This window comes from Calliopsis andreniformis, chromosome 1 (genome assembly GCF_051401765.1).
Source record: "Calliopsis andreniformis isolate RMS-2024a chromosome 1, iyCalAndr_principal, whole genome shotgun sequence".
Lineage (NCBI taxonomy): Eukaryota > Metazoa > Arthropoda > Insecta > Hymenoptera > Andrenidae > Calliopsis > Calliopsis andreniformis.
Window position 1 is genome coordinate 14,352,821 of NC_135062.1, and position 25,989 is coordinate 14,378,809.

The following is a 25,989-nucleotide window of genomic DNA, read 5'->3' on the forward strand; positions in this document are numbered from 1 at the left end:
TCAGCTTAAAAGTTTTTATTTGTTCGTCGAAGTATCGATAACAAATATACATAGAAAATAGAACAACAGTTGATAATTCAGTAAAAAGAAATGTACGTCCAAATGAATGAAGCCTACTGTATCGTAAAATGCTGCAGGAGAATATGTGAAAGAATGTCCCAGGCACATTGCTATATTTTGTAATTCCAATACGTGCCTGTGTACATGGATACACCTCTACACATAGTGATAATTTTACTAATTATTAGCGGAAACGTTTCGAGATCCACTGAACGATTAACTGTTGATCCGATTGCCTTACAACTCCGATCCCGATCGCCGAGCAACGTTTCCACGCTCGGATCGAAATTTCGTCATTCGAGTAAAGAAATAAATAAAAAGTATATTTATACAAATATACGACATGTCTGTAAATAATACCTAACATTACAATGTAAAATTCGCTACCCTTGTACTGGCTGGATCTACCAAGTCTTTTTTTCTTTTTAAAAGAACATCACGCGTGAAGAATATCTTAATTGTGAGCAAATGTACATGCACGTAGAATACAGGTTCCGGTGGAAATTTGACTACTTTTTGTTTCGAAGACCTACTTTGAATAAATTGGAGGGTGAAAGCTGGAATACTAAGCCTGGTAGAATTATTAATGTTTGGTAACAAAAATTATTAATGTCGTTTATACATATACGCGGTATTTAAGGGGTGAAAACTTAAAAGGTAATTTTTTTAATAAAAATAGTGTACATATTATATTTTATAAAATTCTGTGATTGGTTCCCTACGTACAGGTGTTTAGAGTTTGACCCTCCAGTTTATCCAAGTGCTTTCATTTATTTGATCGAGGGTGGCTGCCGGAACTTGCATATAAAGTTATATCACGATGCAAATCCTATGCCATATGTATTATAGTGTACGTATACATTACGTCTGAGTTTACAAAATCCAAAGTAATTTTTCATCTTTCTATTAAAAATACACATTATTGCAACATTAGTAGTTGTGAGAGACAAGAAGCCAAGATTTGCCGTTTGCAACCAAAAACAATTGTTTCTCTTCAGTTTATGATCGTAGAAACGATATATTGGGCATTCAAGAAGTATGGGGTCTAATTTATACAGCTTATAAAAACATATTATGGTTTAGATTTAGTTAATTCTTTTCTAATCCTGCAATTTATTTTGCTACTGTCAAGTAGTAGTGTCATTCATAAATTTTTTTATATATAAAAACATCAACTCTGTAAGATTAAATCTGAATCATATTTATTTCTTTAACTCTAAAGTTAGCGTATTTTCCTAAGGAAGTACTGAAATTATAGCAATAGTATCCTTGATGAATATATTAATTTTTGTTAATCCACCCATAAAGCGTGTAGAATCGTTCAAAATGCTTTTCATTATAAGCTGTACAAAATTTGATCGCATACCTTTTGTAGACCTCGCGCAAATTTGTTTACATACTTTCTTTTTCGTACACCAATTAATTAATGTTTGTCAGAAGCGATCAGTTTGTTCGTGCACAGAAATGAAGTAATGCTACAGGAAGACTGAACCGAAGTAACTATACTCTTACGATTAAATATCGGTGAATCTACCCTAACACGCTGATAACACGAATCTCTCCAATAAAAAAAGACGTTTGAACAACGATACATTGAATTCGTTCTTGCACCTTCACTAAATTATGTTTAATCGATCTTTACATTTCGTTTAAAATACAATATATGTGTACATTGAGACTATGTATCCTACAAGTGATAACTTACACCTATATATACCAGTTTCTCTGCTTTCTTAGCATATTGATTTAAAAGTGCAGGTTGTCGTTACTTCCACGTTAATATGTATACATATATACAGGGTGCTTCAAAATTGTAAGAACAAACTTAAGAATAAAACTCGTAAGAGATAAACTATAATAGTAAACAACTCTTGTAGTACCTAGTTTCCTACCTCGTAAATTATTAGTGTGCAGACCTAATTCATTAGATCTTATTTCCCTTCATGAGTTTAGGAGATGAAGTTTGTGCCTACATTTCTAAAGCATCTTGTACATGATCACTAATTACGCAGAAAAGAATTCGCGCGATGTATACACAAAAATATATTACAGTACGGCACAATAATTATTTAATATACTCGTACAAGAAAAATTTATGTCATAGGACTAAACGTACTGTATAATTCACGCAAATTATCTATAAAGATGAGCAAAAATACCGTGATTAGTTGTTGATTAATATTTAAGCTTGAATTAACGTATTCGATTGAATTCGTCAAAAATAAAAAAAAAAGACAAATAACTACAAAAAATATCCATAAGAATGTAAGCGTAATTGCGATGAGCAGTTCGTATGAAGAGAATATAGTATCTGCTAAAAAAAGAAGCTGCAACAGTTTCAAGCTAAAAGCTTCATTCGGCTTCTGTGTGTTTCGCGTTTCGCGTTCCAACGCATATGATTAGTTTCGGACCTTACCTAAGCGTGTAACATCTTAAAACACTATTAACTGTACATAATACGTACACGAACGTAACTTATAAAATTCTAAAGCTGAAGACTCAATTGATACACGGGTTTCATCGATCAATTAAACAATTTCTATTCGAAACGCTTGTAGATCACGATACTATCTCGATTATATCGTGAAACATTTGCCCGTCGAATTTTCGCCCTCGAACTAAAATCCCTTGGCGTTTCACCTTATGAAAATATAACGAAGCGTCGTTGAACGCTATAATACACATATGTATATACTCTACGCTCGTCGATGTGCCCTTGGCGTTCTGTGCAATATATCTAACACGTTCGAACGGAATATCGATGGTTATAAACCTTTATGCTATACTTTAATGTACAATTGCTTGATAACAGGTTGCACTTTTCTAATTACACTTCTTACAAATGTCCCCTAAAACGCATCCCTTATTGGTTTGAAACGTGAATCGATTAATAATTTCGGTTCCCTTTGCCTTTGGTAAACTCACGTTATTCAACATTCATCTTATCATAATGCAAAAAAAGATAGAGTGCTATGTATTATAACTCTTGCTTACCAACCTATGGAAAGGGTTATATTATGCTGGACGATTATTGTACGGTATCACCTTTGATTTAATATCTGCTTCCTCGTTGCAAATATTCAATGACTTCGATGGTGCTCTCTGAATCACTGCGGTAATTATTTCTCTCGTTTGTGTTCCTTCTGATCTTCTGACGACTCCTCACGAACAGCTGTCACCATTCTTAACATAAGAATGGCTAATAGTTTGTCTAGAGGATCCATGAAACCACGTTGGATCCACTTTGGTATGGTTGTACGCGCATGGGAGAATCCTAGCTTTTGCAGGATGTAATCTATGCCATAGGGTTCGATGCTTTTACCAGCCCACGAGAGCAGTCTTTAAAGTAAACGATAGACATTAATCGAAGTGTAGTATAATAGTAAAATTGTCACTAGAAGATTGCTATTACCTTACGGTTGGTTCCACATGCCATGTTTTACACTTGTAGGATCGCCAATCTTTTATGAACATTTCTGCTGGATCGAATTGCTTGCGTTTCTTCTCGTCTTCAGTTGTAATTGTCGTTGTAGCAGAGGTACTGGCAGTGGTCGCAAGTCCGCCTCTCTTTTCCTGGGGATCTGGACTGTGGGCTCTAGCGCCCATATTCTGCATTGCACGTTAGATAAAGATTAATTAAGTAATATTAATTTCTTAAAGTGCAAATGTGGTACACTTACCACTCTTTCTTTTTCCTTCACATATGAAGTAATCAAATCATGTAGGAAGAAAAAGGCCTCTGCGTCTACCGTAACAAAGATATGGTCTTCGAATTCTGTTATGAAACTACATTCAACCAAGGGTTTTTCGCCTGTTAAACAAATCATTTTTGTAAAATATATTTACCTTATGAATCATCTAGTACTAATCATAGCATTACATTACAACTATAAATTCAAGATAATAAGAAACTATTTTGCATATTAAAAAGTTATTTCTTAAATTATTCTATAAAAATTACCACTTGTACGTGTAACTGGCATATTACAAGGGATAGAAGTATTGTAATATTACAATTTTTTACTTAATCAATTCTTTATCTATAAAATTGTACTTTGGTGATATTTTTACGATAAAAGTAGTTTATTAGATTATGATACAAAATGTCTGCATTCTATTCCACTTTTCTTCTTCATTTCCTTTGATTAATATGAACTATTCTGTTGCTATTTGTAATGCATTAATTATTTTATGCAAACTATGTGCAATAAGTAAAAGCATAACTACTTCTAAATGAGCGCATACATCAGCACATACTGTATTGTTAGTACCTATTTGATTTTTTACTGAACGTTCCATGCAAAGTAATTCTTTACGTACTAGTTGTGATGAAGAGAAAACTTACACTAAGTATGTTATAAAGCATTCAAAAACCTGGTATAGTCTACAAATCATATAATTTGATTCAGTTAGAAATGAACGTCTCTTACCAGACTTTCAATAAATCAATTTTCATACTGTACTTACTATATAAAATATGCTTAGGAGCTCCTAAAAATATACGAAGAAAATAGTTGCAACACATAGTTCAGAGGAAAAAAGAACAGTTTCTACTTAATACAATAGAACTGTTTCATATAAGTAATATAAGAAGAAACATCTTATTACAGTTAATTATAATACTTAAAGTAATTAAAAGTACACATTTTTCCGTTTATAAATAAAAAAATAACTACAAAGTATTGCTTACCAATGACATCTGGAGTTTTGGCGGTCTGGAGGTGTTCGGTTTTTAAGTGTAATTGCAACGACGGCAAAGCAAATATAACTTCTCTTGCATGAGAATGTTCTTGTAATTTTCCCGATGTTGTTGATGTACTCCTTCCACGAGTCAGATTACCACTGTCAGACGTACTGTCTGTTCTCTCCCTTTCAACACATGGAAATCGATCCACGGCTACGCACATAACAAAAACAATTTTAAAACATGAACATTAAGAGAAATACCATAATTCTTTCGCAACGTACCATCGATTTCACTACTAGCAAATGCGTAATGAAACCATTCTTGTAGTGTTTTGAACTGTGGTGGAAACAGTACACTACGACTCAGTCTACACACAGTAGCCATAGAATGATGTCTTGCGTGCTGTTCTTGTTGCTGGCCTAAACTGATGGTTAAAGTTTGTACAACGTGGACGTCACACGTATTTGGTGCTGTAAAATTTGTAATGATTATACAATCTGAATTAGAATTGGACTTCTAGATACTTAATATTCCTTATGACATTACTTACATTCAACACTTGGGATTTCTTGAGCTTCAGTAGCGAAGCTGATACATGGTTCTTTCAATGAAAATAAAGCCCAGCTTTTACTCTTAAAATTAATTCCATGGAAACACGCCAAACTGATGTTACAGCCGTGAAGCTCCATTGTTCCACCAAGAACAGTCCCTGTTGATGGTAGAGAGAATCTTAAACTTCCTAATTGAAGACCTGCCACTTGGGCTAATACACCTTGCCAATGTCGATGATGACGAGCATCTGTTATGGTGGTTTGATGTACATTCCATGGACCTAGTACATATGATTTTGCACGTATATATGTTAGTTTTTTTTTATATTTCGAGATAAAAATATGGATAATATAACTCACCTTCTGATCCAGTTGGCCTTTTCTTTTGCGTCCTCTTTTTGAAACTACTGTTATTCACTCTTTGATGCCTCGGTTGCAACGAGCTAAATACTCGCTTGCTACTTTTAAATTGTTGACTGAAGAATTCATCCAATTTATAGTACATTTTCAACAAATCTGCTGTTGTTGATTTACTGATCATAACTTGCAATTGATCCCATCCCAAATCGCCATGCATGAAGATAACTGCAGGTCTGTGATAATGGTTCATGAAATTAATACAACTACTAATGAAAATGCTAAACCTAAAAGAAGCATAAATTTTACCTTTTCGTTGGCATAAAAGCATCACCGCTGTTACTTCGATTTATCTTCCATTCATCTCTCAGTGTTACGTCTAATGAGGATACCCTGGACATTAACACACTAGTCCCCATATAATCTAATCGCAATTCCAACGCGAACAACTTTAAACCTACAGTGTGATCAGGTTCTGTTCCAGGTTCTTCTCGTATATGTACTACAAAAATTTACGTATACACTATATTGCAATTGAATTAGTCATTTTTAAGTGCAAAATATAAACAACTTACTGTAGGTATCAATTTTACTCAATTCGATGATGCCACCAACAATACCTCCTTTCGCGTCTAAACTAGAGCCACCCAATCCAACGCCTATGTACAAATTTTTATGTCCTGTACTACCTATAGAAAGTCTTCCATCACACCTAAAATCCTTAGTCATCCAGGTGACGTTGCCCATCACGTTGCCCATGTTCATATGAACATTCAAGCGAGTGAAATTTATAGCAAACAATACTAATGTTTCCCACGCAGACTCCCTTAATTTAACTTCTGAAGGTGTTTGTTTATCAGAGGTGAAACTCCAACCTCTACCGATATCTAACATCAAAGTACATAAAATAGTTAATCATTTTTTATAATTACTATTGCAGGAAATATTTGATGAAGTACCTTTTAATCGTACGTGTCTGGGTATATCGCTTTCTAAACTTAATCTCAATCTGTCTCTGTTCAATGTTGGACTTCGTTCTGGAGCACTCTTTGACAGTGCATCAGCACCGTGTCTGTCATAGTGCTTTAACAAAGAACTGCCCATCGCTGCTTCTTCTTGGTTTAGAGGAGGGCTGCCATCGCCTTCAGAATATGCTGTACCTGAGCTCAAATCTCCCAGAAACAAGCGCCGTACTATGCTACGCCTGTACCAAGCTTTTGGGAAAGCCAAGATTTCACTTAGTCTTCGCATATCGTATTTAAACGAAGCAGATCCGATGTCAGTGATTGCTAAAAGATTGGACAAAGATATTTCATTATTTAAGAAATTACTTTTTACAAAATCCTACTACAGAGTGTCTCTGTCTAGTTTAATCATCATACGCACTGGAAAATCGAATAACTGCTCGGCTAGTGTCTGACATTTTCTTTAATTGTTCACTCTGAAAATTTAATTTTCGACTCCTTGACATGTGAAACTTCACAAACTCAACATTGATGCTTAGAGAATCTTTCCTTTCGCTGTCGGACAAAGGAGACCATTGGGCTTCTTTCAATCCTGTTTTCTTCCCACCGCCGTATGGATGGAAGATGTAAACAGAAAAATCAGCAAGGCAGCCAGTAACTGATAGTCCACCAATTGCTGAGCTTGCTTCTTTTCCTGTAGGCTGTGTGCCTTGGGATTTGTACTCTCGAAATTCTACGAGTTCTTCTTCTGCTCGTTTGGACGAAAACACTATGTCGAGGGACGGCAATTGAAGCATACATTCTACTCGAGAAACTGGTAGACAGGAAAACCTAAAATACGAAACAATTATAATAACCACTCGCAAATTTGTCAGTGATATTGTTATCAAAATTTACCTGAATGTGGATGGCTGCATATGAAAATATACTATCACATCGACAGGGAAACTCGCGTAAACGTAATTGCTACTACTCGCTGCAGTTGCAGCCCAAGATGTGCTCTCTGTGTTTTCCACGGGAAACATTGTATTCGTTTGTGCACTGCTATGGAAATGAGTTTTGCTTGGTATCGGTTCTAACGTTTGTTCTAAAAACTCAAGAATATGCGGACTTATAATAGTTTCCTCCGGTATACTTTGAAGCGTCATCCAGGCAAATAAACTGGCCTTCTTAGTGCTAGACTTTCTGAATGCAGTTGCTGATAAAGGATTAAGCAAACTATTGTCAGATGATATACGAGGTGATATGGATTCTTCAGGTAAAGTTTTAGATTCATAGTGCACCTAGAAAACAGTGTTATTAAAATAATTGTAAAGCATAATGGCAATGTTACTAATTATGAGATAATAAAACGATGTTACCTTCACATCTAAACCAGGGATATGAAAAATTGTTAAATCTACTAAGGGCACGTTTGTATGTTGCAAATATCGCAAACGAGATGTACTCGTCGTTGACGATTTTTCTTTGCTACTTAAATGTTTTCTACTACTACTGGGGCTGCTTGGCTGAAACTCAAACGTACCACCAGAACATGAACGTTCTTTTTTCATTCTACTCATTCTGCAAAAAGAATAGTGATCAGTTTCCTGAAATACATAAATTAAGACAATTAAATAATATGAAAGGTTACATTTTTATTTCATCTTCTTTCCCTGGGTCCTTCGTATGGAGTACACATTTTCCACTATTGATTAGAACCTTCACATCGAGTTCAAAATCTATATTAGGTTCTTGAGCTTTCTGTGGTGTTATGTATGGTGATGAAGTTGACGAAGATTGCTCTTTGCCAAATGAATCCAATAATGGAGCACTACGAATATTACAATACGATAATAAAAACTAATGTAACATACAACAATTAACTTCATACATCTTTATACGCACTTTCCTTCCATACTATCGTAACTCGAAGTGCAACTAACATCCCTGTTTTTCTTTCTTAATTCAACTCGTTCTCCTTCGATTTCAATACTTTCTGGCCATTCTAATTCTCCTTCTGGTAAACTTAGTTCTGACCCAGCACTTGGTAGTGACGATTGCCTAAATAATTGAAGAATATTCGTTCATTGTTAGAAGAAATATTAAAATTATGTTAACATACCTAGCCATTGTGTGCGTGTCGCTGAAAGTAACTCGTGGCCCACCAAGTCCTCTTACTCGAAGGGAGGCAGATCTACACATTTTTATTATTCATAAAAAAAACAATAATTATAGAGAAATACTTTTTACTATGAAAGTCAAAATATGTCATACCGGCTTGGACCACTCCTAGGACTACTCTCGTAGCTCGCAGAATTCGCTGAATTGACTTCTATGTTCATGTCTTCAGGACTTTCAAGTTGATTTTCAAGCGTTGGTGAGGGAACGATAAATGAACGAGACCGATACGTATTTGGTTTATTACCAAGTCCCAATTTACCCTTGATTCCTGATGCTTTCACTGATTGTCTCCTTAACTTCTGGATCATACCTCTGCAGAATTTGTATAAATATTGATATTGATCGTATTTCATTTCAGTACAATTTACTAAACTTTGTTTTGTATGATTGTACCTTCTAAAATCTTGAAAGACCACAGCTTCCAATTCGTGTAAACGCTTCATTTCTTGTTCTATAGTTCCATGAGAAGCACCTAATGACCTCAGATCATTTATAATCTTTGCTTGTTCATTCATTTCTTTCTCAATCAATTTCGATCTCTTTTTCGCATCCAGGGTAGGATCGAAAATAAACGCTGGCAAACTGTCTGTCCAATTCTTAGACTTCTTCATTAATATACTCTCCTGTAAACATTTATAAATTAGTGAATAATAAATAAAATGTGAATAAAAGTGTGAAAAATGTGGACACCGAGAAAGAAAGCAAAATTCTGCTATGATTATAAAATGTTGTACTTTTTAATACATTACCCAATTGAAGGGCCGATAAAGTAATATAGGATAAAAAATAAACATAACTAAACCATACTTTTTTCTTAACCTGGCTAGTACTATCATTTGGTTGATCCGCGTCATCGCTATCATAATCTGCCGGCACGTGAATATCGTCTTCTTCAGAACCGGTTAACATGGTTAACGTGTGTCCAAGTGCTGATAATTGCTGACCCACACTAACATCTAAATGAATATCTACACCTTCCATTTGCCACTGTACATTTAAAATCCACTTAGCATTATCTAAAAGCAATGAAAATATATTGCTTATGTATTACAATGAAATTTTACGATGCAATTGTTTTTTATTTACCAGATTTATCAGGTTTTTGTGCAATTGTTCTACTACACACTTCGTAAGTGCCTTCAGACACCATACATAAGTTCATTATACTACTATCGGTTGTATCTGGTTTCCAATCATCCAAAGAAGTTTCAAAATCTTCAGCAAATCTCAAGCACAAGCCCATGAATCTGTGCCATATTATTAGAATAGTCTTAATTTCTTTATGAAACTTAATAAATTCATGGGATGATTGCAATAGTAATACTATACCTTCCTTTGCTAACTAAGCTGCCGCTGCTACATGCAGATATGCTTGTGTTTTCTAAGGTCACTACCACTGCACCCCTTGACTCACCATCATATAGTCCTCTGTTCATGCCCCAGGTAGGTGGTAAAGGATTAAGCGGTAAACAAATACCCATATCGTCCACAGTCAGTTGTAAAAATAATGTCCCCAAATGAGGAGCGCTGAGTTGACTCGTTATCTGACCAAATGGAACCTTCTCAAATACTTGTTGCGTAGCAGTTAAGACTTCTTTATTCAAATTAGCTCTTTTCTCATTCCAGTATTCGTACGCATTTTTGTAATTTAACCAGACAAGTATAGCCTTATCAATAGCCATCGGTTGAACATATATTAATGGGCGTTTTAAAGTAATCAATACTACTTCCTTATCTTCACCCTGAGCCATCTCTTCTTGAAAGGCGTTTCGTAACCCTACTCTAGTATTAAAGAAAGCGAACTGTTGGAACTCTGGTTCTGCCTCCTCGAACAAAACATTTTTCAGCAACTGACCCAGACTTAAATTAATATCGACTTGTGCTTTCCCAAACAGTTTCATGTATGGATTTGGTTGAGTAGCACCGAAAACATTTTGCACTCTATTAGATAACTGAAGCTCAACAGCTCCAGTTTCTAATCGTACTGCAGAGTTTGTTGGAGTTGTTGCTGTCAATTGTATTCTCTGCACACATAAAAGCAAACATATTTAAAAATATTATAAATGTCTGGACCTCCAATTTGATGGTTAAAATATACGAATAGTATACCTGAATTCGAATTATGAGTGAGAACAGTATTCTCTTCACGGTTGAATTATTTGGTTCTTCATCTTCTAACCATAAAGGAACTGGTTTCTCTCCGCCATAAACCTTTTGTACGACTTCATTAACTTCTTTCATGAACACCTTTTGCACGAATACTAAATGATTGAGAAGATCTGTAGTCAGAGAATGTTCAAAGACACCAATATCAGCTGTGGCACTAAGATAACTGCCCTGTCTTAACACGACACCATCTGTGAATAACGAAATATGTAATTTAATATAATGATGTCCAAAAGGTACTTTTATAATTCGTATGTAAGGAATCGTTTTTTACTGACCAGCTAATTTACTGTCATTCATATTATTACTACCATCTTGAATGTACTCCGCGGACACATGTACTTCAGGAAGTGAGATGCTAGCTTCAGAAGGTAAATTCGCTTCAGTCACTTGAAGTTTTGTCGTAAAGCTTAGTGTATGATGAGGTAAATCTATTGTAAATTTAGCTTTACTGCCAGTTATACCGGAACTAATAACCTGATCCATTTTGTATTGTGCTTGCAAGGATGGTAACAAAGCTGCAGTGATACTCAAACTTTGAAGTATTATATGAAATTGCATAACAATAGGTTCCAATAAGCCAGATACAGCTTGAGGCTTTTCTAAGTCAACGGATGGAGCTGGTGCATAATGATGTGGACTACCAGGTACACCTGCATCTACTTCGTCTTGTTGCTGACCTCTGGACATTCTTGAGGACGTTCTTGTCACTCTAAGTTCCTAAATAAAAATTATTACCCAAAATTATTATTAATTTATAACAAATAGTATATATAAAGAAAGGAAGTTCTGTATTTACTTGTAAAGTTGATGATAATTGTTTACTTCCTCTAGTCATCATACCATGTAAAGCAACTGGATGCTGAGGAATATCTATATTCACAGCGCCAATAGTCAACAAACCACTATTTTTATCCTTCTGTCGTCTGGTAATGCCAGAATATAAAGCTTGAGATTTTCCCACAGTCACCTTCACAACCGTTTGTTGATTGGGTGCTACACCTTCTAATAAAACAATCATAGTTCTACCGATTTGCCCGGTTAAGCTACATTCTAAGCTTGCAGGTTTTGACTTTTTGCGAATAGTTAAGCTTGCATGAAGGCTTGTTATTTCTGCTTCAAGCTTTAATCCACTGAGAGTAGCCAGTAATCTAGTCCTATGTATTCGAGCAACACCGAAGATGATTAGTCTTGTTCGTTCTCCTGTGACAATACCTACAACATGGTATGATTAAAATGTAACCGAGTTACGAAGGTAGCTTTTGAAGTTTCATTTCCTGGAAGATATTGCATTGATACTAACTTAATTCTCGAGGAAGTGGCACAGGTGTCGAACTGTTCTCAGCGTTCATTCCTTTTTCAATATCTGCATCCTTCGTTTCGTTTAATAATTCATATTTTCGACCGCTTTTATAATGTTCCGAAGCATCCGCTGGTATGGAAAAACGATGCGTAATGGTTTTTGTCTCTGGTCGTGTAGCATATAAATCCAGCAGGTAATATATTGTTTTCCAACATCGTGGCGTTAAATGAGTCGTGTCTTTACATTTATCAGGAAGTACACAAAATTTGTCTAGACCAGACCCGCTGGGACTTGCTCCGAAGTTCGGAGTTATCACACCCTCGCTTAAATTAATGTAGCCTTTCACACTTTTCCCTGTGCTGCGTAATTTTTGAGCGAAACTTTGCGGTCGCGAACGAATACTCGTACCAGATGTGACTTTCGATAAATTGGGTTCATAACTACTGCGAAGCAAAGGGACATCTATCTTCTTACCATCTAGTAGAAGTTGCTCTTGTAAATCGGAGGCTATTAATACGAAAGCATTGAATTAATCTTGAGAAATAATCTTAGAAGAATTGTATTTTATTTGAATAATATGTGTATATTTACTTGACGACGATCCATTCTTTACAACTGTATCGTTAACGATTAAGTTATTATTTCGTTTGCTTTCTGGTTGTTGTTCTTTCAACTCCATTTGCGTTTCCTTAACATTCTGATACATATTACTAATTTGATGCAATAATCTGAGAAGAGGCATATTTACTTGTTGGCTAATGTATCGTATGTTTAAACTAAAATTCACAACTGTACTTGTGTGCTTTTTTAATTGGCCCCGTGATATGTACAGAACGGTTTGCTTTTGAATCATATCGTCTACCGTCATATCAGCCATTTTCTTAACGTCTATGTCGATACCAATTTTCTCGCATAAAAATGCTGGAGTTTCTGGTGGTATATCTAAATGAAATTTGGTGTTGCTTCCTTTCCTCATTTGATATTTATTACCTAAAATGTTTAAAACATTTAGGTAGTAGTAGAATACAGAATAATATTATTTATTAAATTTTTTTAGCAAACATTTGTTACTGTACCTTTCTTTTTATCAGTCATCTTCCCAAACTCACTAACAACTATATCAATACGCATAGTTTCCATATTTCCCACTAAAGACAAATTTGACCCCAATGAATCTAAGGAAGACACATTGTTCACATTTCCTGACCCAATGGCTGATAACATTTGTTGTGGCATAACAGATAAAGAAGACAGAAGTGGCTCAAAAATTAAATGTGCATCTAATAATCTGAGGGAATCTTTCATTGGATAAAGAAGAGTTCCGCTATGAACATCAGAGTCTTCTGTATCATCAGTTGTCATTGTGTTAATCTTGGAATCCTGCAAATAATACAATTTTATTGCACAAATTGCAGTATACGAATAAACCGATATATTGTGACCTATAACGTGTAAAATAATAGTGAAATTATTTGATTGAAAATGATACAAGGAATTCTAAAACGAATTTCAGATACCTTTAAAGATTTTTGCTCTGCACGAAAGACCTAAGATGAGAAAGGTAATAAAAAGGATATATATGTAAGGAAATTTTTGTATTACACTATAATTAAAATCTAAATGCATCACTTACCCAATTTCCCTTCAAATTGCTTTTATCATTGTCCTTTATGAATTCTTGCTGCTTGGCCATCCAACTATACAAATCTTCCCCTGTATTCAGAGGCTTATTGGAATGATGACTTGTTGGAGAAGTTATCTGTTCCAAGCTGCCAGTACTATGTTGACTGCCATGTCCACCTCCAGAATAAATACTTGGGTTTGATCCAAGTTGATGTGAATGAGAAATGTGAATCTGTGGGGTCTTCTCTTCTCTCAATGTACCGTAACCTAATGCAAAGTTTATTTATATTTAAGCAAATTTTGTTTAATTGAAAAACTACAAAATTAATTAGAAGAATAAGGCACCAAACAATAGAAGAGGAATAGACTTACAAAGCTGCATATGAAGGGAAGAAAAGGTATTTAATGAAAGCTACAATGAAGTGATGAGCAACAGGTGTGAAGAAATTGCATAGACAAACATATAGTGCAAATTCAAGTGCAAAGCAATACAAACTATAGAGATAATATATGCATAATCAATTTATTGGCAGTCTACACATGGATATATTCAAATGTACTTATCAAAAAACCATCTCAATGCTTTCTTTCTCATATTCAAGATTTTTTTTTCTCATTATATTATATCATTGTGTGTAGACTACTAATATATGCTATATAAAGTTTGATTATTACCCACTTACTTATGTTATTTGGTTCTCGAGTTTGATTGAATAGCCCACCACTTGCAAGCAATGGAAAGACAATACTTGCTCGTGTACTAGCAGGCACTTGCGTGGGTTGTAATGATTTTCCTTTCTTTGGATGAGCTACTGGTGGAGAGGGGGAGGTTAATGAATCCGGGCCTGGAACCGGTGTTGCTATGGGGGTGGTGTCTTTCCCCCGAGGAGAACTTACAGGAACCGTCAAACCGTCACCACATACACCTGGTCATTCCATATTAAGCCATGTTTTTTGTTCAGAAAGCCCAACAGTATATCATTACAGTGTAGTTGAAAATTTTCCAGTGTTTGAATAAAGCAAGTTAAAAGTTAATTTAGCATTTAGTATATTATTTACAAAATATAGTTGTTAGTTTAGATTCTACGGATAATACTCCAAAATTGTGGATAAAATTTAAGTAAGGTATAAAATCTTATGTACAGAATCAATTTATAAAATTTATCTAAAAATTTCTTAAGTTTCTGAAAAGTACTCCACATATTTTCTAAGTGTAACTCAGTTTTCTGCTTCATAAAACTCTACATATAAATCCATGGTATCATCACTATCATCGATAATCAAAGGACAAATAAGAAAGTAATAAATTAACATAGATTTATAATAGAATACTGCTGCTAGTGCATGGACACTGTACTATTACTAATCCTAAAGGCACATATTAAGATATACCTATGTTAAAATCCTAAGTAAACATTAAGCAATTATTGGAATTATGATTTGAAGCGAATGCTAAAAAGCTGCTGCAGGTGTTAAATTGAAATTTGAGAAAATTTTGATTAATTTCACGGTATACCAATACTGTGTGCTTTTCTCGTTTTGTTTGATCATAGATATACTTATTTGAGCAATATTTTTTTAATTAAATTTATACCTGTATTCTTATCGTGTCCACTCTTGACATGTGCATGCTTGTGCATATGGTCCGTATGAATTAACATAGCACATTCATCTGTAACTTCCTGATCATCAACTTCTCCTGCGCTACCCTCACCGTCTGTCAGCAAATTTTCCTGTGCATGAATAAGCCAAACCCAAAACATTTACTTAATTACATTATAATTATATGACAAAATAAAAAATGAATAATGAATAAAGTAAAAATTAAAATTATATTTGAAATATAACTGAATATATGTGAGAATAGTTTTCGGAAAATTTTGATTTCAGAAGTTTTGAATTCCACAGGAAGTCTCATGATCATGATACATAAATTTATGACGACTTTCAATTATATGAAATACTGCACAAACATCAGGATACCTTCACCAATGACGATTTAGAACAGTGTACATTAATTAAAGCTTTGTGTTACATACAAATAGGAGAATGATTCTCTACAAAATACTATTTGATATAAACACGTACATCTATTTTCGTTAATTCGAACACATAACACCAGCTCATGTCTTATGTTAGAATAGAATAATATTTAGTTACATGATTAAGCTTACACATCTATTAATATGAAAGTTAACTCAAACTTTTGCAAATATTTTAAGAAAGATTCTCGAAGGTATTTCTATGTATATATTCTTAAAATTCTTACTCCATCTTATACTGTAATCATCCGTCTGCACTTCCTTGCTTATTTGCTGAAAAAAAAATTATCTACCGAATTACATTCCCCATAAAACAGATTATGAGCTTCTGAATGAAATAAAAAACTCCTTTTTTAATGTTGAAGTTACATTATTAAAATGAATGAAATGAAAATGCTGCAATGTTATATAAACTATTTACAGAAATATAAGTAAGGTAAACATTAGAAGTATAGAATACACGGGGTATTAGGAAAACATATGTAATGTTAATAATTATTCTAGAAAAAATTAATAAGTGTCAGAGTGGTAAAGAATTCAGGGATCGTTATTTTGCAAAATGTTACGTAAAACACTTCAATTATTTTCCATTCAATTTGTATTAAAAAATTCGAAGTGCACGAAAAAAGTAGAATATGTTTTTGTACCTCGTCTGGATCCGAAACAGCAAATGTAACGTTTAGTGGCTTAACATGTTTTGTTTTATAATTATGTTCCAACAATAAAGGAGTATAGAGAACATTCTTCCACTGTCTGCTCAGGACTATGACACCCTAATGATATAATAATATTAATTAAAGATTGTTATTTATAGCATTACATACTTATGTGTATAAACCATAGCTTACTTGACGAAGTGTTGATAATAGCGGTAAATCAGACTCTTTCAAATTGGCTTCAATGTTTATCAGATCATTTAATAGGACATAATTTTGCAAAATTGTACACAACTGACATGACGGATCCTCTTGTAGCGTTTTTGCTAGTGGAGTCAATCTTCCATACCGACTCTAGAACATAGGATTTCAATACTGACAATTTTTCTTTTATAAAGAAGAAATATATTAAATACCTTAGCTGGCATATGAATTGCTTGTACATCCAATGCTTCTGCCATGAGACAAGCAACAATAGCAGTAGATCTTCTGTACATGGTTCTAAACATATGCACAATTCGCATTGCGAACTTATTACTGGGATTCATCCAAGCATTTATAGCAGGCGAGGCAGTGCTTAGTAAATTCCAATCCAATCGGGTATAGTCAATTTTTCTTGTTATTGGGGTACGTGGAGGCGCCGCAAAATTAAACCACATTGTTTTCAATTCTATGACACAGGAAACTGTGTTTCCATTTGCTGCTTTTGAGGCAAGGCTGGCACAAGTAGCACTGGTATTTATTTGCGCTCCATTGGGTAAATTTGTTGATGCTGTCTCTGGTTCAGCTGCTGGCGCAGTAGAGGCTGCAAAATAACACATAAAATAAGCAAATAATTTGTAAGCAATCATTTACTATTCATAGATATTAAATACCAGTTGCATGGTCCAATTCTTCTTGACTCTTCACACTGTCCGTGTACAGTATTTCAGTGTCGGCTTTTTTACCGTCGCTTCCATTTTCTCCTTTTTCAAACTGCGATCTCTTCACCACTTTCAACTTGATACCCTCTAATCCACACTCGAACATTATAAAACCCAATTTATCTTCTCCATTTCCTAAGGTGAATTCTTCAGTTGCTTGTGGGGAACCGGTTTGCTTCTGCAATATGCATATTCTCGATAAAGTCAGAAGAATTTATAACAAACTATGTAATTAGAGAACATACAGGTTTTTCTTTTTCATCTGTAGATTGAGGCAAGTAATAATCAACACATTTTAATGGAGAAGTTATTCTCGTACACGTAAATAAAACCCTTGAATAATGAGCAGGAATAGCTGTTATAACAGCATCCTTCAGGATTGAAGATTCATTTCTAAGTCTTCGTAGTTGTGAATGTGCTTTCCCTGTTAAATCAGTTGATAAAATCAGTCTGCTTCGTACTTTTTAAGGATTGTCACATTGATGTAATGGTCTACATTTACCTATATTTAATGTAACTACAATTTCTTCTTGTTGCTTCTCTGAAGTTTCTATGTACACAGTTTCTCCACTGCCAATATCCGCGACCACAGCAGCTGTTTGATGACCAGGTAAAAACGCCTTGCTAATTTTATTAACTTTCTTCTGATTTGGTAAAACAGCTGGTTTATGAAACGTTTGAACTACTTCTCGGGCTTGCTTCCCGATGTAAAATCTTGCTGTCACATCATCAAAGCAAACAGCAAATAGTGATACGCATGTTAAGTCACGAATATTTTCTAGAGCGGAAAATGATATAATTTCCTCAACAACGGAGGCTTGAAGCAAAGTTATATTCATCTGAAAATTAAAAACATTATAATAAAAAGCTACGAAAGGTCTAGAATTAAATAGTACACAACATCAACTACCTTTGGTAAAATAATACTGCCTTGCACTTGCGTCATAATACTCTCTTCGTATACATTTGTTTGTAAAGCAATTTTACCTACCATAAAAAATCAATTTTAACACCACAAGTCTATCATTAATAAAAATTGTATGTGTAATTTATTCGAACTAACGTTTGTCATCACCTTGTCCATTTTTAATGTTTCTTTCAGCAGTTGATCGTTTTGAACTAGTCTGTACCTGACTCCAATACGACAAGCTCTGATCCTGCTTCAAAATGTTCGCATCTTCAACTTTGCCGATACATTCGTGATGGAGATGATTTAGAATCGTTAACGGATGCAAAGTAGCTAATGTAGGTATGATGGCATCGATGAAACGTTGCAAAGATTCTAGCACCATAGGACTTAACATAATATCTACATCTCCCTTAAATTTCACGATAACCGTGGTACGAGATCCACTTTCATGTTGCACCGTTAATAATTCTTCCTCGTTATGTGTTGTATGATCTTCTTCGCCTATGAGGAATAACACAATGTTTAATTTATATTATATTAAAGTAATAGCTGCATATTTTACCTTCCATTTGACTCAAAGTCGCGCTATCCCAAATGTATGGATGCGTAGGCGTTTTGTTAGATGAAGTAGCCACAGGCGAACCATCGGATCGCGTGATCATTTTTAACGATGTGAATCCTTCAGTGACCGTTTCGAATTTTGGCACGTATCTCCCACCAACGTATACTAGTCTACCATCCTCGGTACGTTGGAAAAGCGACGTAGTAAACGCACTACCTCCTGCTGATATCGATGATTGACTCCAGTTTGAGCAACGCATCTAAGATCAATCATGCACTGTGTAATCACTGTGAAGTTTGAAAATATAGCGCGCACATATGTGATTCTACCTGAGTTAAGTGACTGACATAACTTGACATCAGCAGCGGAGAATCGACAATCGGTTTGTTAACTTGCATGTGCAAATTCACAAGGGTAACATCTTCCTGCGAAGATACAGCTGATATGAAGCTCGTGGAAGAAACAGAATGACTGTCGGATGAGTCTCGTAAACCACCGTTCCCATTTGAGTCGGCATCGTTTTGGAAACTGGCGTTTCGATTTACTTTGGGACTTCGCTTCGTGCTTATTGTCTGTGGTTTCGCTCTTTCTAAAGTATGTGCTTTCTCTGTCACGCACACATTCGTATTCGTTGAACTTTCTACGATAGACAAGTCCGACGAATACTTTTTCTTCATGCTATCGGTACGAGTTAACACAGAACCAGATCCAACGATAGATTGACGTAAACTTGATGTGCGGCTCCCGCTCAATCCATGACTCGTGTCTTCATCAGCGGAGTAGAAAGCTTCTGAATGATTTTCCGATGACATGGATATTGTCCGTTGAACCTACAAATAATTAAGTACAGAAAAGAATGCTATAATTAATCTAATGAAAAGTTTATAATCGCATACTGGTTCTACCTCCTGTTTCAATTTTTCTTCAGATTCTGATTTTATGTACAATGAATGTCGAGAATCAGATATGTTAATACCATCAACTTTTGTACTTGTTTGTACTGCATCAAAGGAGCGCGAATCCATGGATACAATTGGTAATGATTGCGGGCTGTTTGATTCAAATGGTTCAGCATCTGATGCATTAAAGTAATCCACTGCTAATTTAGAGTCTGACACGCTACTTTTGGGAGCAGCTTCAATTTCAGGTACATTTAATATCGATTTACTGCGTTCTGTATGCAATTTCGAGTCAGAATCCAATTTTTGTGGTAACTGTACAACAGGACTTGCATCGACCAGTCGAGAGTACGGGACATCTTTTACGCTGCTCCCACTACAACAAAAAATGAACAGATAAAATCTCTCTCGTAACAAATATAAAAAGTTAATGTTTGTTTATTCTCTGAAAAAAAAAAAAAAACAGATTTATCGTGTATCTTTGCTAGAGCTGCTGTAGACTAATACACAAAGCATATTAGAAATAAATATCTGTAAGCTAACAATCATTTGTTACTTTGTAAGGAGATAAGAAGCTTGCAAGAAGCAAAAAATTATCGTGGAGACCGAACCCACTGAAACATAAGATACATTAAAACATTACATTGACTAGTAGCAGTAGTGATACGCAATTTCTGATTTTATTATTAGCATTACGAATTTTTCTTTCAATGTTTAGTGAAATTATACGAAATTGTAACTGGAAATTCTAAGTATTGTTTAAGCATGTTATCAATCTTAGCGTATTTATGCAATCATGCAATATTAAAACAATAATTGAAATCATTAATAAGCTGCTTCAAAGCTATTCCGAAGATTACCGCATTGATGTATAAGAAAATCTTCTGCCCAGTAGTTTCCGTTCCCCACTGCATGCGAATGGACTTGATGCAGCAATTAATTTTGTACTACTATTGTCTTCGATACCGGAATCTTTATTATGATCTGTCACAGACCTTGGACGTTCAACACCCCTTTTCGTAGTTTGTGGTCCATCCTGCGTTGCAGTTGATTTTACTCCAGTACCTGGATAATACGTATCTTGTAAGGACACATCTTGCAAATTATACGGTGAAGTATGGAACACCAATTGATCGTCATGTAAAATGGACTGTCCGAATCCCTTATCTTTTCCAGCCTCATTAATTCTGAAATACAAATATATAATTAATTATTTCACTTACTAACACAAATGACAAAACAAAAAGTGCGCATAATATACCTATATGAAGCTATATTAATGCCATCTTGAAAGTCATGATAACTTGGTTTAAAAAACTTTGGCCCATTTCGATTGTTTCCGAAAAATGCACATCCACCGATACAACCACATTTTGTTGATTTTACACCACTTTCCTGTGGCCATAAAAACCACAAACGTTTCGTGTCTTCATCGTGGAGTTTCAAGTATTTGTTCTGTACCAAATGTAAATTGTGTTCAGGCGTTGGAAGTGAAATAGCAGCTTCTAAAACAACTGGACCTAAAGCTACGGATCCCACTTCTAGCCAGATATCGGATCCATCGCCTAAAATAAATAACGAGTAAATAACAGTACAACTGTAAGAAAGTAGCTTCATGCTTTCGATTATACGTGCTTTTATTATACCTGACATACGGCTGCTTGTGTTATTATGCGATCTCCCACTACCAGTCGTGTTGGTGTTGCTTGTATTTGCGAAATGATCAGCCGCTGACACAAATTGTCGAACTAATATTCGAGGTAATACACCAGTTATGCCAGACTTAACTTGCTGGCCATGGAGATTACAGGTTGAAACCCGAATTGGAGATATCCAAAGTTGTATGGCAGTTCCAGCTTCTTGAAAGTACAAATCGACTGCATCTATTGCTACTCTCGTCATTCTGTATTTTATATCTTCAGAACTAGGACATCTAGAATAACATAATAAGCATGTAGCCATTTTTAGAAGATTCATGAACATTTAAAATTAGAATATACCTGTAATGTTTGTCAATATCACTTTCTGGACATTCCAAAGGAGGAATACCATGATGACAATGATGTGGTAAATCAGGAGGACGTAAACTGTTTTCGTTATTTTTTACCATCAATAAAAATGTTTCTAATGAAGTAATAAGGTGATGTAACTGAGGGGAACTCATCCTCCCAGTTAATTTCCCTAACTGTACTTCAATTAACCAAGCATATTCCAAAGTTTCTTGATCCAAACTTCGTCCTTCATTACTAAACATTGCATGTCCTCTAACTTGCAATGCACTTAACATTAAATGTCCTTGATTTAAATGACGTTCTTTGCCCGATCGTACAACGTTATCAGTCACCAATGCAATCGCTGGCGAGAGGAGCAACTGAAGCTCTGTTTCCTTGTACCGTTTCTTCATTTCAAACCCAAATCGTTCGAGAAGTATAACTGGGCATGGAGGATCATTATCGCCACAATTTTTCACCAGATGAGCTTGAATGTCGTGCATCGTGATTCCAACTGTTACTTCCAGTGGTCGATAATCTCTCGGATCAAATGGCTTAGATTTTGCATCTTCATCATCAACAGACTCGATACTACTATTTTGCACATCTCTATCTTTACTCCTTTCTGTACTAATAGATGTAGGATTCGTTCGACTCTGCTGCATATCGGTGAAAGTTTGATAATCACCAAACAAATTTTCTTTTAAATGTATAAAATTTTTTAGAAGGGATCCGTACAAAATCAATATTGATGGACCTATCTCGAGATCTAAACTGACTTTATCAGGGGCTATAGATTGTGGATCAAACCTTTGACTACCGTTTCTTGTCCACTGAATACCGGGGGATTTTCTACATCGAGGAATTCTCATTGGGGACAAGAGGATTTCTTCTTTCTCTGGGGTTGTTATGTTTGCTTGCGGAGTAGGTCCTAAAGGTGGACATGGGTGATATGTATAATTAATACTTAATGCCACGATTGGTACTGACCAACAGTCAACCCAACCCGTTCCTTTCTGGCAAACATTTCTCCATTTTTTATTCTTGCTAAGTTCTGATAGATATATGTACGATCCATCGCGTGTCATAATTTTTGCGTTTTTATTCAAAGCTAATAAAATTGTACGACTTGTATTGACTTCGGGTAAATAAAAGGAAAGATCAACGCTTTCACCCTGAATCCAAAAGCGCAAGGGTATCGTGACAGGCAAGTAGTCCACGAACGGAAGATCAAATGACAACTCAAAGAATTCTCCACAAAAAGCAATGTGCGCATTTTCTTGATTCTGTGATGAACAATCGATCCAATTATATTCGTTACACAGCGTGATTAATTCGAATTCTTTCAATAATAAATTAAACTTCCACGTGTAAGGTACAAAATGTAAAATATCGGGCCTGGCTTTGCTGGCCCAATCATTGATCATATCTTGAAAAAATTCTTTGTGCGAATATACTAAGTTAGCAGTGGCTTTGCATCCAGTTAAGTTCAATGTCCATTCTTGATGATCGTTCCATCTTATTGGATAATGACATTTAACACCAAATTCTAATGTTTCACTTTCAACTAAACTTCGATATTGTAAACTGGTAGTTGCTTCTAAATGCAATAGTTGACCTGTTATCTTCGTAGTATATCCATCTTGTAAAACTATCCATGGCATAGTAATTTCCAGATATGATCCAGGTCCTACATTAATGTGAACAGCATTTGTCTCCCTATTTTTACTGAAGAGTATATCGATGGTAGCTTCATTTAAAGTTGATAATCTAATATCGAACGATTGAACCTGTCTTTTTTCTCCAGTAACAGGGGTCTTTGTAACTTTCAATGGCTGATAATCGTTAGGAAAAAAGAATTTAAACAAATGTTCCCTTTGTCTATCTGCCCAAGGTCCATAACTAAAATCAGTACCCTTTCCACATTTAATATCAATGCCCCAAATCGGTGGCATAGCTTCCACCATATCCCCATTAACTAATTGTATCATTTCTGGATGTTCAGGAACAAAACCAGGTTCATCCATATAATAGTAAAGTTCCATATTATTTGAGCTTAGTACAACGAATCCTTCCCCCATGTATCTTGGTGGATCATCTACCATTCCTGTATATTTTGGACTAGGTGCTAAAATAACTTTGAAATTTTCTGCTTTACATTTTGTAAAATGCATGAAATGATCGTAACGAGATGCTGCAGGTTTTGTAGAATATACAAAATGCGCTTCTTCTACAGTTATTGACAGAGTTGTTGGTACTAACCGATTACCAACCACTAGTCTTCCCTAAAACAATAAATTAATTTAGACCGCGTCGTAAAAATAGAGTACTACTGGGGAGAAGGGTAAGTTATAAACTGACCGTGCAAACATCTAATTTAATAACAGGTATTAAATCTCTCCAAGTTCGAGCTATAACATGGGCCTCCTTTTTTCTAATATTATCAACATGACGTGAAACATCTATCGCATTTATTTGTTGACGCGTTTCGTGAGCAGTATTTCGAATGTTGCTTAGCGACTCTGCGTCACGATCGTCAATATTGACGTGATGATCTTCTTCATCAGGAAACATTTGCGGTATAAGACCAAATGTTTTTTCTAATTGTGCATACAATTGACAGCGATTGTAAATGTGTAATTCAAATCCATTTAACATGACTGAAAGTCGAGTGTCGGAATGTGAAAGATCTAAAACATAATTAGACATTCATGAGAATGAAAGATGTAAAGTATTTGATAAATTAAAAAACATTATTGTTCAGTTCTATTGCATTATATAGAATACCTTCAGAAACATCTTTGGGAACATAACTTCTCCACCACCTAAATATGAGCCATCCATCCTGAACTCTGATACTGTAATCTGTTGTGATATAAACTATATCTCTAAACATTATTTTCCCACTTAATGCACTTAGAGTAAATGATCCTAAAGTGAAAACATACATTGCATTATTTTTTATTTTCTTCTGTGAGTTATACACAGATTCATTGTTCTTGTCAACTAAGTATTAATATACAATAAAGGCATACTTTTGGAGGACTCACCTACTTTAACATATCCATCTCTAATAATAAATCGATTTAATAATTTTGTTATTATATAACCAATGACTCTGCTATTATAATAAGCAATGTAAATAATCCAAGAAATAGCAGATACTAATGAGCAAAGTAAATATATGAAACTACTATCCATTTTAAGGTCATCCAGGATGACATGATCGGAATAGTTCCAGAAGGCTGGTTCAATTCCAGAGAAAGACGGAACTGTAACATTGTACAGTTCGTTCTCCTCCATGGTGATATTATATTTGTTTATTACGGAATCAAGAACTATTAGTCATGTTGCAATGAAACACTAAAATCATACAGAGAAAGAACATACCAATAGAATGAGAACATCTGATTTGTCAATGTAAACAAATACACAATTTGTAATTAATTGCAACTTACTATTATAATTATATTAGTAAAATTGAATCCCAAATTGTTACCAACACTCTATAATTATTACTCATTTAATAGGACAATCTTAAAGGAAAAATAAAGTATGTAAACATAACCTAATCAATCAAGTGTAATTAAAAAAATTTAGTTTATAATTTATTAATCAGCCCAGTATTAGACGCAACAGTGTATTTATTTAATAAATGTATCTACATCATTAATGTTGCTAATTGAAAACATATTAATTATTCTCCGAGGAAACAACAATCTTTTAAAACGTTATTATCCATGTACGAAATATATTATTCATTGTTAACGTCAAGAAACAAAAAAAATTGTCTTCGTCATAAATTTATTGATATTTCGTACAATGTAATTAATTATTTGCATATCAGCAAGAGTAATATATCTATGATCCATGACACGATCGAATGCACCTTTAAGAAAAAGTGTGCCCCGTACATGTGTATCAGGTCAGATTAATTTGTTCAATTGATTTACCTTTATTCGGTACTTATGTAAGAATTACAATCAATTTTTGTTGTGTCACTCATGGTTTTATGTTTATCAGTGTATCAATTTTAATAGCTGTCATAGAGCTGTCATCGAAGGACAGTACCGCACATAACCACTCCATAGTTGACTACTGTCATTGACTATAGATTTTGATAGTGATATA

At 34.7% G+C, this 25,989-nt stretch overlaps 1 protein-coding gene across 1 annotated transcript; it reads right to left on the reverse strand.

Annotated features, from left to right (window-relative positions):
• Tweek (transmembrane protein KIAA1109 homolog tweek) lies at positions 1-25,943 on the reverse strand. The gene is made up of 52 exons (XM_076381621.1): positions 25,812-25,943; positions 24,909-25,221; positions 24,646-24,789; positions 24,220-24,548; positions 21,868-24,143; positions 21,514-21,800; positions 21,129-21,432; positions 20,728-21,054; positions 19,874-20,243; positions 19,298-19,798; positions 18,969-19,227; positions 18,560-18,907; positions 18,407-18,483; positions 17,999-18,335; positions 17,742-17,920; positions 17,449-17,674; positions 16,990-17,378; positions 16,766-16,927; positions 16,565-16,690; positions 16,121-16,190; positions 15,470-15,613; positions 14,559-14,801; positions 13,886-14,142; positions 13,770-13,799; positions 13,329-13,632; positions 12,844-13,242; positions 12,253-12,759; positions 11,749-12,164; positions 11,228-11,669; positions 10,893-11,140; positions 10,113-10,807; positions 9,870-10,030; positions 9,591-9,799; positions 9,177-9,406; positions 8,877-9,095; positions 8,725-8,796; positions 8,508-8,663; positions 8,254-8,433; positions 7,982-8,183; positions 7,518-7,903; positions 7,042-7,451; positions 6,615-6,944; positions 6,231-6,542; positions 5,965-6,157; positions 5,659-5,891; positions 5,298-5,579; positions 5,029-5,217; positions 4,751-4,957; positions 4,528-4,551; positions 3,741-3,871; positions 3,473-3,669; positions 1-3,399 (listed from the first exon to the last, which is right to left on the reverse strand). Exons 2-52 carry the CDS (start codon positions 25,159-25,161, stop codon positions 3,180-3,182), a joined length of 15,192 nt encoding a protein of 5,063 aa, XP_076237736.1. The 5' UTR covers positions 25,162-25,221; positions 25,812-25,943; the 3' UTR covers positions 1-3,179.
• Between the last annotated feature and the right edge of the window lie 46 nt (positions 25,944-25,989).